The sequence below is a fragment of the Ceratotherium simum genome, chromosome 8 (assembly GCF_057802395.1).
Source record: "Ceratotherium simum simum isolate JZ-2026a chromosome 8, ASM5780239v1, whole genome shotgun sequence".
Lineage (NCBI taxonomy): Eukaryota > Metazoa > Chordata > Mammalia > Perissodactyla > Rhinocerotidae > Ceratotherium > Ceratotherium simum.
The window spans coordinates 41,236,202-41,251,542 of record NC_141907.1 but is presented as its reverse complement, the minus strand read 5'-3'; the positions used below and the strand labels follow the sequence as shown (position 1 = coordinate 41,251,542).

General features: G+C 45.3%; 1 protein-coding gene across 2 annotated transcripts in view; it reads left to right on the top strand.

The window, feature by feature from the left end:
* Positions 1-557: 557 nt before the first annotated feature.
* Positions 558-15,341, top strand: part of USP46 (ubiquitin specific peptidase 46) — a 78,488-nt gene continuing 63,704 nt past the window's right edge. For both annotated transcript variants that reach the window (XM_087434307.1, XM_004419060.3), the window contains exon 1: positions 558-718. In XM_087434307.1, the coding sequence (XP_087290433.1) occupies positions 683-718 (36 nt within the window). In that variant the 5' untranslated portion in view covers positions 558-682. The remainder of the gene's footprint in view (positions 719-15,341) is intronic.

Here is a 15,341-nt window from a genome sequence, read left to right as displayed (position 1 = left end):
GCCCGGCGCCCGCCTCCCCAGCCCGCGGTCCTCCGCAGGTCGGCGCCCCACGCCGGGGGCTGTTCCTGGCTCCCCGGAGGCGCCACGGGCCCCGAGGAGGGCCGGGGAGGCCGCCGCCGCGTCGGGGTCTGCGCGGGGATCCGCGCGCTGCGCCTCCCGCAGCCGCGCGAGCGAGGGCCTGGCCCCGCATTCCAGCCCCAATAGAGTGAGGCAGGAAAGAAAACGGAAAAGCAAAAGGCCGGGTCAGCGGCCGGGCAGGCGGGCGGGCGAAGCAGAGTGGAGGGGCCACCGGGCCGGAGCGGGGGCCGAGGCTGGGCGCGCGGCGGGAGCGCTCGGGGCGCGGGGCGCGGGCTGCACGCGCGCTCGGGCCTCCCCTCCTCCCCGCGCCGCCGGCCGCGGCCCAGGCTCCCTCGCTCCGCCACTCCCCGCCCTCCGCTCTCCCTCCCGCCCTCCCCGCCTTCCCCGCCCTCCCCGCCTCCTCCTCCTCCTCCTCCTCCCTCCCGGCCTCCCTCTCCCGGCCAAACTGAAAGCCGGACCCCAGGCCGCCTCCCCGCCGCCGCCGCCGCCGCCGCCTCCCCGCCGCCTCCCCGCCGCCCGGCCTCCCTGCGAGCGCTCCACCATGGACAGTCCTGTTTTCACCTTATAAAGATGGCGGTGCGGGATCGCTGCAACCTTTAGACTAATGACTGTCCGAAACATCGCCTCCATCTGTAATATGGTGAGTGGCCGCCGCCGCCGCCTCAGGGGTCGCGGCGAGGCAAAGAAAGGGAAACCCGAGCGGCACACACGCCCGGCGGCGGGGCGGGGGCGAGGGGGGGCGGGGGCCGCGCCGTGCGGCCAGAAGTTCCCGGCCCCCCGGGCTGGGCGGGCCGGCCGCAGCCCCCGGAGCGGCCGGGGGAGGGGCCCCGAGCCCCCCGCCCCCTCTCAGCCCCGGGACCTGGGAGCCCGCCCGCCCGCGGGTCCCCGGGCCGCGCCGCTGTGCTCCGCCCTCGGGTTGCGGTGGAAGCGTGTTGGGGGGAGGGGGAGGCCGAACCCGGACGTCCCGGGGGAGGGGGTTGGGAGGTAAGCTGGAATGGGGAGCACCCATCCTGTGCTTGCGGGAGATAAAGCCCTGCTGGACGCTCTGACCGCCCTCATCTCATTTTGAGTTCACTCCTTAAACTGTATTTAAAATTCACTATGCAAGGGCAATGGGTGTATCTGGAGAAATCTGAAATGAACTAAAGCTGTAAAAAAGTGCAAAATTGTGGTTAGAGAAGTGAACTTCTACCAGGTTTGGGAAAGCACTGTAATTTGTTTTCGATGCCTCAGTTTCCCTATCTGCGAAAGAGGGACAAGGTTGTATGGCAGTAACATTTGGAGGCCCCAAGGGTAGGCTGGCTGTGGGCGTGGAGGAGGTCTCCAGGGTTATCCTGCCTGATCCATTGTAGACCGAGCAGAGGCTGGTGGGCGTGGACACAGCAAGGGGACATCACTGGACTCTGATAGGGACTGGGTCCATGACGTGGTGGTCACTTTAATTTGGGTTTCTCCCATTGCTTTCCCTTCCTTTTCAGTTTCTGCAGGAACAGCCTCCAGCCCTTGAGTCCCTGGGGTGCACCTTGCTGGCACCCCCACCTATCAGAGCCTTGGGGAGCACAGCTTGCCTCCTGGAGTAAGGCATTGCCCTCCTGTGCAGAGTGAGAGATTGTGTGCTTTGCCTTAGCTCCAGGGTGCCCCCCCATCACAGCTCCCCTCCCCCCAGCTGGAGCACGTGCTCTTTTAATGCCAGTTTGGGGGAAACCTCCCTTGAAGCTAATAATACAGGCTCCTAAAGGGAATTTGAGGAGGCCTGATGGAGAAGCCTGCGGGTAAGGTGATCTTCTGGCTGCCCTTCCCCCATCACACAGCTTTTTAAATCTTCTGTTCCACATTCTGTTGCAGGATTAACACATGGCAAAGGAGCATTAAGGAGCCATGTGTTAGCTTAGGGGTGGAATTGAGACCCACTGGTGCTGGCTTCAGTTTTCAGCACTGCGAGACGTGGCCACTGCCCTGGCCAGCAGGGCAAATGCCGGGGCATCCCAGGGTAGTGATAGCTGCAAACGTGTTGGCGTAGGACCAGTTAGAGGTGGTGGGTGGCTCCTGGAGCATTTCCATTTCCTCTCTTTTCCTCCCTTCTTCACGCAGAGAGAGTCTCCTCCTTCCTGTCGGGTGGCATTAATGTTGCTTGGTGCAGTGAAAAGGGGATGCCTTTCCTCTCAGTTTCTCTCTCTGCTGTGACCAGCTGCTGAGGGGAGCTGTGAAACCGGAGCAGCTCTAATTCTCTTTTGTGCCTGCTGGGGTGGCCTCAGGCTTACAGGGCAGTGAAGCACGGTTCCAGCCCTTGGTGTTCCTGTCCTGCTTGTGTGTGGTGACACCTCTCTGGATTGAAGCAGGCTGGAAACCTGAGAGCTAGCATGTCCCAAGAGGAAGCCAGCCTCCAGCTTTTTTTTTTTTTTTGCCCTCAGTGCAGCTGGGGCTTCTTGGCATACCTGGCCAGGATGTCACAACCTGTTTCCAGTACAACTCAGCCAGGGAGGCAGGCTGCAGGGAGGACGTGAGAGGAGCAGGCCAGTACTGTGTCTGGAGAGTTGACATCTCGTATGGAGTCCCTAAAAAGGTACCAAATTTAGGATCATCACCCAGGTGAGGTGAGGAACTAGTCATTCGTAAGTGGAGAGTTTTACGTTCCTATTTGGACACTGTGTGAGTTTGGGCTCTAGTGTCAGACTTCCTGGATTCAAGTGCTGGTTCTGGCATATACTAGCTTTTTTTTTTTTTTTTTTTAAAGTGTATTTTATTTATTTATTTATTTTTTTGGTGAGGAAGATTAGCCCTGAACTAACATCTATTGTCAATCCAACTCTTTTTGCTGAGGAAGGTTGGCCCTGGGCTAACATCCATGCCCATCCTCCTCTACTTTATATGTAGGACGCCTGCCACAGCATGGCTTAAGAAGCGGTGAGTAGGTCCGTGCCTGGGATCTGAACCTGCGAACCCAGGGCCTCTAAAGCGGTGCATGCGAACTTAACCACTACACCACCAGGCCGGCCCCCTATACTAGCTTTTTGTCCTTGAACAGGTTTCTCTCTGTCTTGCTTTACTTATCTATAAAAAGGGGATGATAATGGTTCCTACCTGATAGGACTGTTGTCTTAAGTGAGTTACTGAGTCTAGCACATAGCAAGTATTCAGTGAGTGTTAGCTATCATTATCATCTTTCTCATTATTATGTCACCTTCAGTTGTTTAAAGGACAGTGGAGATTATGCCTTCTTGGACCTGATGGAAATAGCCACTGATACAAACAACCCACATGTTCATTCATGCAAACCAAGCTGAATGGCAGTACACAAAGGCTGGGGTGGGAATTCTTAACCCCGCCCCTTATAAAAGGCTGCTCAGGTCACCCTGTCCCTTCCAGTCTCACTTCCCACGTGAAAAGACTTGGTGATGAGGAGACTGCTGTCTTTTCACCTGATCAGGTGTAAATTTTCATTGGACCTCTCTTTAGATTCTTCACTTGATGATGAATTGTTTCCAGGTAGGTCTTCTGTGGGTCTCCCTTGCTGTTTAGCATCTCTCTGGGGCCCTTATTGATCCTTTCCACTCCTAACTCCATTTGATGCCAGCTGATTTGAGGAGTTGTAAGAGCAAGTGGCAATTGCGTTTTTTTAAGGTCATTTGGCGTATTTTAAATAGGCTGATGTGTGTCCAGAAAGCGTGTTAAAAGATATCCTTCTTCTAGGTAAGACTTGAGCAAACCAACACCTAGCATTGAAAAGTGGATTTGTTTCTTCCACCGGACAAGAAAGGACCCAGCAGAGCAGAAACAAAACTTGTAGCAAATCCTTCATGTGATTGAGAAATAAACACCTTCTCTTTCCCTCACATTTCTTGTCCCAGTTTTAGATATAGAGGGTCTTGGAAAATATTCACATCCCTCCACTTGTCCCCTTCCCCACTGAAGTTTTATTGTCCATTGGAAGTTTAATGCTAGTTCCCATTTGTTTTAATTTTACTTTCATTTAAATTCTTGCCATGGTGATTCTTGATCAGCTCGTTCAGGGCATGTCAGCTTAGCCACACAGCGTGTCTGGTTCAGAGATAGTAAAGCTTGTTTGGCTGGTGTGTTGTAATTTTTTAAATGCACTAGCTGCTGCCAAGCATGAGGAAATGCCCCTTGTTGATAATCTGATTTTTGTCCAGACCAATGGATTAAACTTCCTGCATATTTTTATGGCCTTGCAAATGGAAGGTTTTATTTTTTTTTTTTGGTAAGTTTTCTGTTTGAGGAGCTTGAGGAATTTTCTAAAGAGGAAGCATTTGTTAGGAGAAACCAAGTGTGCCCTCTAGAAATGTGACTTGTAGTGATGCAAATTAGTCTAAATCATCTAATCTTAATTTCAGTTGTTAGCAGTGCTGTAAGATGTAGCATAGAGGAAATGCTGTGTGTCAAGTAGATTACTTTTTAGGTCCCATAAATGGCCATCTGTTGAGGACCTGCCATGTTAATGTTGGTACATTCTATGTACAGGTGCTTAATAAATGAATGAGGTGAGTTCCTATCCCCAGGTAGCTCAGTGGTTTCTTGTCTTGTGGGCATGACATTGGTAGAGATGAAACAGTTTCAGTACAGTGTGCTGTCCACACAGATGAAGGTTGAACACAATTGCAGAAGCAGTACAGAGGAAAGATGGATGAACACAGCAGGACATTTCTTGAGTATAATTTGTATTTGACCAAAGGTTGACTATTTTTTATTTTATATGAGAATATGATTATAGTCAATGTAACTTAGAACTGGAATCTGTACCATTGGGTGTCTCTCCAGTTAAGCATGAGTCTAATAGAGGCTTTTTGATAAATTGTTGTATTTCTTGGGACCTTAGTTTTTCTTGACTGGTAAAACTGATATATGTTTTTTTGGTCGTCAAAAGCTTCTTAGTGAGTAGTATTTCTTAGAGTCTTTATAAAAATCTACATCTCTTAATTGGGTAGCAAGGATTTCAGTACCTAATTATCTTATTTCACACTGTGTCGAACTTACATTTTAGCATCCACTGAACAATCCCAGCGTATTACTGGACAGCATTGTGAGTGCTAGATTTGAATCCTTTTAAATAAATGAAGTCACCTTGATAGGAAGGGAAGAAAAGTTAGTAAACATTTGAAACAAAGCTAGAGGATTTTCATACGGATCATCTTATCTTGGTAAATCAATTACTTACCTGAGGCAAGTATTTGGAGAATAGTTGGAAGATTTTTTTAAGAATTATTTAAAAATATGGGCCGGCCCTGTGGCTTAGCGGTTAAGTACAGGCGCTTGGCTGCTGGCGGCCTGGGTTCAGATCCTGGGCGCGCACCGATGCACCACTTGTCAGGCCATGCTGTCGCAGTGTCCCATATAAAGTGGAGGAAGATGGGCACGGATGTTAGCTCAGGGCCAGTCTTCCTCAGCAAAAAAAGAGGAGGATTAGCATGGATGTTAGCTCAGGGCTGATCTTCCTCACAAAAAAAAAAAAATTTTTTTTAAATATATAAATCTCATAATTTGGGAAAAGAGATAACTTGCTTCTCCTCTATCATGTTACTCCTGCTTCCCACTAATCAAAGATAATTGAAGACTGTACGTTTAGTGTATCAGCTAGGAGAGGTTAAAGTCACATGTGAGGGTCTGCCCCAATTGTTGTCAGATTTCAGAAATTGCAGCCTGAGGTGGAGTGAGTTAATGTTTAAAGAAAAATTCTGTTCTTTTGGCCTGTCAGGTCTAATATGTAGGCATTTGTGTTAGGTCAGGACCTGACAATTAGGTCTCTAGATTCTTCTCTGTTTTTCTTGGAATCCTAGGGGAAAACAAAGTTGAATGCCAAAATGTAGTTAGAATTAAAGGTTGTAATACCATTTTCTGGATATCAACTTTGTGTGTTCCAGTTCACCCATACAATAAAACCTATTTATTTTTCGCTAATGTGGAATTTTGGTATGTTTGGCTTGTAATTGAAAGCAATTCTCAGTTTTGATTCTCTTAGCAATTAAGAGAAATTTCTCTGGTTCACATGTCTCTTTTTTCCCCCAGCCTAATCTGCCTAGTTAATTTGAATGAGTTGAGGTTTTACAATGGTGTTGAATTGTGTGGTATCATCAGAAAGATATCTCTTGGCAGTTTTATCTCTAGCTTACCCATGGAGCCAGCCCAAAGCAAACTGAGTGGAAGAGTTGTAAAAGATGGTGTCTTTTAGTCTACTCTTCTGGCTTAAATATTTTAATGCAACTTCTTATAATAATCCTGAGGTTGTGGTGAAACCAAATGCTAGTCTAAGGGTTTGAAAGGCCTTGCTGATCTTTTAAGAGAAAAGGCTACCCAAAAATGAACCAGTGAAAACTGTCTTGAGACAAATCGCTTCTGGATCAGCAACCAACCCTGGCACTAAAGGCTTTTTGGAATGTTTCAGTTCCGAGATTGTTGCTTAGAATTTTGGGGGTGTTATAAGTCCTCTACATGGAATTTTACCACAGTTCTAAGAATGATTATTTACTATGGGGAATTTTAAGAGCGTGGGTGTGGGAAACCCTGTTGGTTCGGGAAGCTTCACTTTTCCACTCGTAGGTCCAGCCTTCCTCCTGCCCCTCTGATATATTGCCAGGTTGCTCTCCAAAGCAGTTGTGCCCGTGTGCATTCCAGCCAGCAGTGTTCGGGAGTTCCAGTTGCGCCACATGCTCTGAATTGTGTGGTATCACACAAAACATCAAAGACTTGATGTTTTACCAGTCAGATGGGCGTGAAGTGGTATCTTCGTGGTTTAAAATTTGCACTTTCTTGTTTACTAGTGAGACTGAACATCTTGTCACGCATTTATTGTGCTGGGTTGTTTTTCATCCAGGGGCTCTGGAGCCGTTTTCCAGGGCTTGAAAGTCAGGATTGCAGTAGTTTTGTCTGGAAATACAGAAAAAGATGGTGATGAAGGGGAAAATCAGGGAGACCAAAGAAAAAGTCAAGAAAGATGGGGATGGAACGAAAGATATAGGTTGAGGAAATGCTAAGGTGAAACAAGTGAAGACTTGGGGCGAAAGTAGTATTCTGGAATCGGGAAGGTATCTTGAGTGTTGGGAGTAAATTCGGGATACATTACTGTGCTAGCCAGGCCTCAGTTCAAGCTGCATTGTTCAAGCTTTGTGTAATTGAACTTGACTTTGGTGAAAATCGTGTCTGGGGCCTCTTCCGGTGAGAACAGCAGCAAGGCTGGACTTGTGGAGTTTTCCTGTTTACCCAGTTGCCTTTTGAAGTTCTTACAGAAAGGCAATGTGAAATTATGTTCTTCTTCCTAAAATACATTTCTTTGTCCTTGGGTTAGATGCTGTGTGCAGGAAACCAGTTTTTATCCGGATCTGCTTGAATGTACTTGTAGAATTTCTATCTCAAATGTTTAGAAAACATTCCCAGCACTTTAATTTTCAGAGTATGACAAATGTCACCTTATTGAACACGGACATGTATGATTTTAAAAATATGATTAACAATAACTTTAAAAGTATGTTATACTTTAGTGGTTCTTCAGTGTACCAAAGAATTGTGCCCACATGTGCATTCTCTTATTAAAAATTCAGACTCTAGGGTTCTGCCCCCAGAGATTTTGATTAAATAGGTTTAAAGTGGGGCCCTGGAATTTGCATTTTAATAAGTATTCCCTCATCCTTCCTACTCATTCCTCATTCTGTTACAGGTGACCTGGGGACCACACTTTGAGAAATATTGCTTTCCTTGGGTAATATCCTTGGCCTCCTAAAAAATATTGCTTATAGAAACTATCGGCTACATGAAAGTTTTTAAAAATCTGTGTAAAATTATTTAACGGAGTAATTTAACTTCAAGAGCTATAGATCATTGCCATTCTGTAGATGTATTTCTTGGTATCAAATAGCTAGGTTTTTATTACTTTATGCTCCTAGAACAGGGATCGCCAACCCTGGCTATATATCACATCACCTGTGAAGCTTTTAAAAGAAATTTAAAAATAATTAAATCACAAAACATTAATATCCAGAAAAGTATGGAAAGAAGAATGTAACTTAATATATGCTATATACCCAAATTCTTACCCTTCAGATTTAACAGATATTAAAATTTAGTCATATTTAGTTAAGATCTTTTTTAGACATAATACCTTAAAAAAACCGCTAACCACCGCTCTCTCTCTCTTCTCCCCGCCTCCTATAACTAACCATTTTCCTGAAATTGGTATGGTGTTTACCGTGCATGTTTATGAATCCATAAGCAGCATATCAATGTGTGTGTGTGTGTACAAGTATGTAGCCTTTTGCAACTCTTTTTTTACTCAACAATTGTGTTTGAAACATGTTGACACATAGAGATCTAGGTGATTCATTCTAACTGCTCTTGAACAGTATTCTTTGAGTTAACCGTGGTCTGTTTATTCATTCCCTTATTTAGGGATAGTTGGATAGTTTCCAACTGGGAAATTGTGTTGCAGTGAATGCTGTTGTTCCTGTCGTCTTTGCGCGTGTGCCTCTGTTTCTCCAGGAGATAGTCCTGGAGCCCGAAGTGCTGATCTTAGGGTGTGCCCGTCTGCTGCTTTACTAGGTACTGTCAAATTGCTCTCTGAAGTGGTTGCATGAATTGGAGCTTTTTTGATTTGCAGCTTCTAGGGCCCCAGTTGCAGAGTTTCTGACCATACCAGGAGGTAGTTTAGGTCTGGGGTGCGTTTTAGGCACCTGCAATTTTTTTTTTTAGTCCTGTGGCTGATTCTGATGAGCGTCCAAGATTGAGGAACCACTGTGTTAGCCTGGCACCTTGGTGAGGGCAGATGCTATATTTTTCTCTTTCATTGTTGATTTCCCAGCACTCAGCACAGTGCCTGGCACACATGTGGTGGATGCTCAGTAAATAATTATGGGATACATGAATGAAGAGATGTAGCTCGGTAGAGTGGAAGAATTGCCTTGCAGGAAGGCAGCGCTCCTCACCTTTTCATGTCCACAGGAATCACCTGGGGATCTTGTTAAAATGCAGATTCTGATTTAGTAGGTCTGGAGTGGGCCCGAGGTTTTGTATTTCTAGCAACCTCTTTGGTGACCAGATGCTCCTGGTTTGGGGAACACACTTAGAGGAGCAAGGCCCTAGGGAAAAAAGGAAAATAATTTCTTTCTTTCATACAGCCCTAAAGCAGAGGAGTTTGGGGTTTGGAGTCCTGCTTGGTAAATCTCAGAGCCTGGTTCCTCATCTCTTTACAACACAAAAAGGCAGACCGTGAAATACCTTCCTCACAGCTTTTTTGGGAGAATCAAAGGAGATCCTGCCTACGGGAAGCATTTTGTGAGCTGTGATGCCCTTGTGCATGTTACTTTTCATAGTTATTCTCACACTTTTGGCAAATTAATATGTTCCTTCAGTTGGCTCAAAGCACAGAGCTGTTGGTATTGCAAGATCCAGTGGAATTCTGCTTTCATTTTGACCTGCTATCTGCATTTCGTGGGCATTTTGGGAGGAGTAGGATTGGGGAAGGAGGTTGGACAAGAGGAGAGGCAAAATTCACCACATGGTGTGGTTCTGACTGCAGGTGCTGGGGAAGTGGGGGTTCTTTCTCTCTGTTTCTGTCGTGTGGGGAGGAACAGGGGAGAGAGAGGCCCACAGCTCTCTCCCAAACAGCTCTGCACTAGAGCTGGTGACAGAGTAGCAGGGAGACTCTCTAATTTATTTTCCAAGTCAGACACTTCTTAAAGTGGGAGGGGGGTGCTCAAAATAATTATTCAGTATTAATCTATCTATTAGAGGTGTAATTGGAGCTATTCAGTGTAAAGTTGGCTTGTGGTCAACTGAAAGTTAAGCCAGTGCAGGACGCAGCCGTTTAAATGCACCGTTTCAGGATGTTTTAGTAACTGGGGTTCTGCCTCATGCATCTGAGAGAGGCCGTGTGGTATGGAGAGAGGAATGCAGATAAAAATAAAATAAGTAAAAATAAAGTGACATTCAAAACTAGTGTATATTGTATGCTGGGGGTGGTACCTATTATTCCTAAGCTTTTCTTCCTCTAGAGAAAAACCATGGAATGGATCCAGATCCTTAGACCAGTGATTCTCAGTCAGTTTGTCGTCCTTCATGGTTTTCATAATATCTTGAACTACCTAAACTTATTTATTTAGTGGTTTTTTTAAGATCTGTTCACCTTCTTTTAATTTGGCCTCATTCTGTGCTAAGACATCCATGAAGTAATGGGTTTGATGAGGTAGTTATATGCTTTTCTTTGTTGTTAGTGCTGTTGAGTGGAGTCCAACTCCCAGTGACCTGGTGTACAGCAGAGCGGAACCCTGCCCGGTCTTTTTGCACCATCCTCTCTCCTTCTGGTGCCATATCAGACAATGCTCTGCTGCTATTCACAGGGTTTTCATGGCCAATTTTTTTGCAGGTGGGTGGCCAGGTCTTTCTTCCTTCCTAGTCTGTCTAGTCTGGAAACTCTACTGAAACCTGTCCACCATGGGCGACCCTGCTGGTGTTTAAAATACTGGTGGCATAGCTTTCAGCATCATAGCAACACACAGCTGCCACAGTATGACAACTGACAGATGGGTGGTGTGGTTCCCTGACCAGGAGATGAACCGAGCCTCAGTGGTGCGAGGACAAAATCTTAACCACTAGCCGGGGCTGGGTATAGGCTTTTCTATATCAAAAACATAATTGCTAAAGTTAAAAATGTTCATACTTGTGCCACCTAAGATTATCGCACTTTCCTCCAGGATTCACAGCCCATAATTTGGGAGACATTGGCTCAGATAAGAGGTTCCTTATGGTGGTTCAAATGACTGGCTATTGAAGGAGCATTGTTAAACTGGTTTGCAGATTACGGGTTGATGAGCTTCCTTGGGAGGCAGATTGGCACATGGATGTGATCTGGTTGGAGTTTCCACACCGCTGTTGGTTTGGTGTGAGAGTTTGCCATTATCGACCTGTCAGAGACTCTGCTTCTCATCCGTAATGTGGGTGATGAGAGAACTTACTTTCCCTGGGGCCTTGTGGGGCTCACTTGGAATCAGTTATGTCTAGTGCTTAGCCCAGTGCCTGGCCATTTTATTACTGTTTTCTTCTAAAGTGCGTCTCTTTTTCCCACTAGCAAAGGAATCCAAACAATGTAGTGGAAAGAGTCCTGAGCTAGGGATCCGAGGTCCCGGCTTCCAGTCCTGACCCTGCCGCTTTGTAGCTTTCGTGACATTGGGCAGGTGACTTTGGCCTCTCTGGGTCTATGAGATGTTAAGAACCATTCCTCTGGTGAGCAGCGCTGAGAAGGAGATGAGCAAGTACGTAGTCCTCTAGCTGTGGCTTCCAATCAGAGACAAGACCAGGGAGGGGAAGCGCGTGGAGCTGACAAAAGGAGGAGAAAGCTGTGATTTCCCACTGAGGGTGTCGTTGGAAGATGCAGCACTGATGGTGTGTGGCAGCGCTTTTGTAATCATCAGTCAGAATACAATGTTTTTGCTTTTCCTGATAATGAGGGCACCTCATATAGTAAAAGACTTTTAGTCATCTAATAAGCGTATAACATAGTCTTTTATTTGGTATACGCAGTCAGGTGTTTCTAAGTGAGAAATACATGGAGTAGCTAAGTTTGATTTCTTTCTTTTTTTAAAAATTTTTAAATAAAGTTTTTGAAAAGGTAGTGTGAGTTCACATGGTAGAATTTTCAAATCGTACAAAAGGATATATGTTGAAAATATACCTGCCATCCAATTCTTGTCTCTGGCATTGGTCAATATTTGCAGTTTCTTTTGCTTCCATTTAGAGGTATCTTTTGCCTATACAAGCAAATATGTTTATATTTCTCTCCTAGTTTTTAAAAACACAGATAGTACTTATAGCATATACTGATCTGTCCTGATTTGCCCCTTGCTTTTTGTGTCTTGGAGCTGGGTCTGTTCTAGTAAGTGAAGAGCATCCTCATTCTTTTTTTATGGCCGCAGAGTATTCAGTTTTCTTGAATGTATTGAATTCACTTAACCAGGCCCCCACTGATGGGGATGAAGGTAGTTTTCCAGTCTCTGGTTTTTACACACAAGGCTGCAGGGAACAACTTTGTCCGTATATCATTTTGCGTATGTGGTAGCGTGTCTGTTAGCTGACTTCCTAGAAATAGATTTGCATTTGTAACTTTGATGGGTTTTGCCAAATTGCCCTCCACCAGCACTGTGTGCAGCTCTTGTTGCCCACAGCCTTGCCAAAGCAGCGTGCTGTCCAAAAACCTTTTGATCTTTGCCAGTCAGGGGGAAAATGGTGTCTCATTATATTTTTAGTTTGCATTTCTCTTATTAGGAGTGAGCTTGAGCAGCTATTCGCACGTTTAAGAAAACAAGCTCAATTTCATTCAACTGTTTTGCTGTTGGCAATTATGTTCAAAGTCTGTTGGGAAGGACCAGTTTTATTTTTATTTTCAATCTGTTGTGGACTGATATTTTTGTAAAGTACAATAAAAAAGAATTAGTAGCAAAATGGAATAAAAACCCCAAAGATATATAAAACACAAACCCCAATTTTTTTATTACTAAACGACAGATACAAAATTACACTAACCATTCATTGTGAACTGAGCTTGTGGCAGAGTGTTAACACTTTGAGTAACGTTGCTGTAAGGAACCCCTTGCTCCATCTCTATTCTCCCATTGCCACCCAGTTTGGGGATGGGAGAAGAGAACACAGAATTTTATATCTTACAATCAGTATATTACAGGATGTTTTCACTACATTAGAGTAAAATATCTCTGGTGCAATACAGTCATGCGCCACACAATGACGTTTCGGTCAACGACGGACCCCATGTACGACGGTGGTCCCATAAGATTGGTACCAATAGAGCCTAGGTGTGTAGTAGGCTATACCATCTAGGTTTGTGTAAGTACACTCTATGATGTTTGCACAATGATGAAATCGCCTAACAACACATTTCTCGGAACGTGTCCCGGTCGTTAAGCGACGCACGACTGTGCTGATCCAGACGGGCTTGGTTCCCAAGGGCAGGGTTGCCATGCAAACACATTCAGGCAGTTCTCCCATGCTGTGAGGGGTGGGTGCTGGTGCCCTGGTTTTCCACTGGTGAAGACCTTGAGCTTGAACTAGAGAGAGAGGGTGAGGGGAATCCTCGAAGTCACCCTATTAGTCAAGTTTGCAGAGTTCGCCTTTTTGACCTGGGGCTCTGCCAGGATCCCTTGCCACCCATGCTGCTTTTCAGAGAAGTGATGGGAGTGGTACTTCTGGGTAAAGTAGGAGCTTAAGAGACCCCATAATCGAGGAGGCATCTTGGTGGCTTTGCAAAACATTGGATTGGGAATGAGGTTCTTCTAGCTCACTGAGTTCAGTGACTGTGGGTGAATATTTCCTCCTTCTCCACCTTCAGCTGGAAGACAGACACAGGCCCAGGATTCTTTGTTCTGCTTTTGAGTTGAAATTTTATCTTTGTTTGAGGACTTTGTTATGCTATCTCTAGACATGTGGAGAGTTGTTTTACAAGCTGGAGTCTCTAACTGCTCTTTACGGTCCCTTCCTGTGATGACTTAGGGTCATTATTTATCCCAATGTCATCTTTCTTCAGTAGCGGATGTTGTTGCTTGAATGTTATGATCATTAAATGAAGTCCTGTGGAGTTTTTTCTCAGTTATTTCTTCCTACCTAATATCATTAAAGGCATGGAAATGACGTGATATCATGGTACAGAATGAAAATGCCCTGTAACTGCTTTCCTTGGGTGACTGGCTCCCTGTGAAAGCCCGGAGGGGAATGGGAGGTGGGTGAGCACTCTTGAACCAAGAGTTGTAGTTGTAGTGTGATGGTACTAAGATTATGGGTTCACAGCTGACTTCTGCCTTATATAACACTTGACCTTGGCAAATTACTTCATCTCCATTAGCCTCATTTGTCTCACCTATAAAATGGGGGTAATGAGTCCCCATTAGTGATTTATCTGCAGGGAGAGTTTTGCTCATTGTGCTCTGTGGGGCTGGGTGACCTGTTTGCTGTCTAAGCAGGACGAGCATCCATAGCCACTCTTGAGGATTGTGCACCCAGTGGTTAGGTCATATGGCCAGCAACCAATGAGGACATGCCCAGAAACAGTCCTGGCTCTCTGCCCAGTCCCTACATTAAGGAATTGCGAAAGATATGAATGAAAAGATCATCTCCCCTGTCTTCTGGTCGGGAGCTCAGACTCTGGAGCTGAATGGCCTGGGTTTGTGTCCTGGCTCTGCCTTTACTGGCTGAGTAAGCTTGGGCAAGTTTCCTCCATTTCTCCATGAGGAGAATGGGGATAATAAATGTAATCTGCCTTGGGTTAGTGGACAAGATTAAATGAACATACAGACGTGAAGGTCTCCAAACAACGAGTGGCACACACTACTTACTCTTCCCATTTCCCAAGTTAATTCATTCAGCAAATTTAAGTGCCTTTTATATGCCAGATACTCTTAGGTCCTGGCAAACCAATCAGACATGATCCCTGTCCTCATAGAGCTTGTGGTCTAGTGTAGGGGTTGGCAAGCTTTTCGGTAAAGGGCTGGGTGGTAAATAGTTTAGGCTTTGTGGACCATAATGTCTCTGTCGCAACTACTCAGCTCTGGTGTTGTATTGTGCAAGTAGCTACAATAAGTAAATGAATGATTGTGGCTATATTCCAATAAAGCTTTATTTACAAAAACAGTTGGTGGGCCGGATTTGGCGCATGGACTGTCTTTTGCCAACCTGTAGTTCAGTGAGAAAACAGATGTTGAGTGATCACAAATAAGTATGTTATTACAAATTGTGATAGGTTGTATAAAGCTAAATACAGGGTTCTGTGGGAGGGAAGGGTCAGGAAAGGTAGCTTTGAAGAAGTGACATTGAAGCCAAATGATGAGGAGGAGAGGGGGAAGGGGGGACAGCTCTGAGGGGCCAGAGAACTGGCCACACTAGCTCTGAGTCAAGAGGCTCTGAACTGCAATCTGCATCTCTCTCTTTTGGAGGTGTAACATATTTTACAGCTTTCTTTGGATAAAAAATAATGGTAATTTTTTTCCTGATATATAATTCCTGCCAATTCACCTGTGCCCCTTCACCCACCATAATCTTGACACCAAGAGAAGAGCTATATTAATATATTAACACATTTTGTTCTGTATACTTCTGGTAGGTTCTTTCTCTGTTCTATTGTTTTTGTTATATTATTGTCAGTATCCAAAAATTTAGAAGTCATGGCAGTAAGATTGCACATTATTCCATTATTAAGGGTAAAATAGTTTACTCCTTAGAATTCATTTCTACTTTTTGATGCTGTTTTCTTTCTGCCTTTT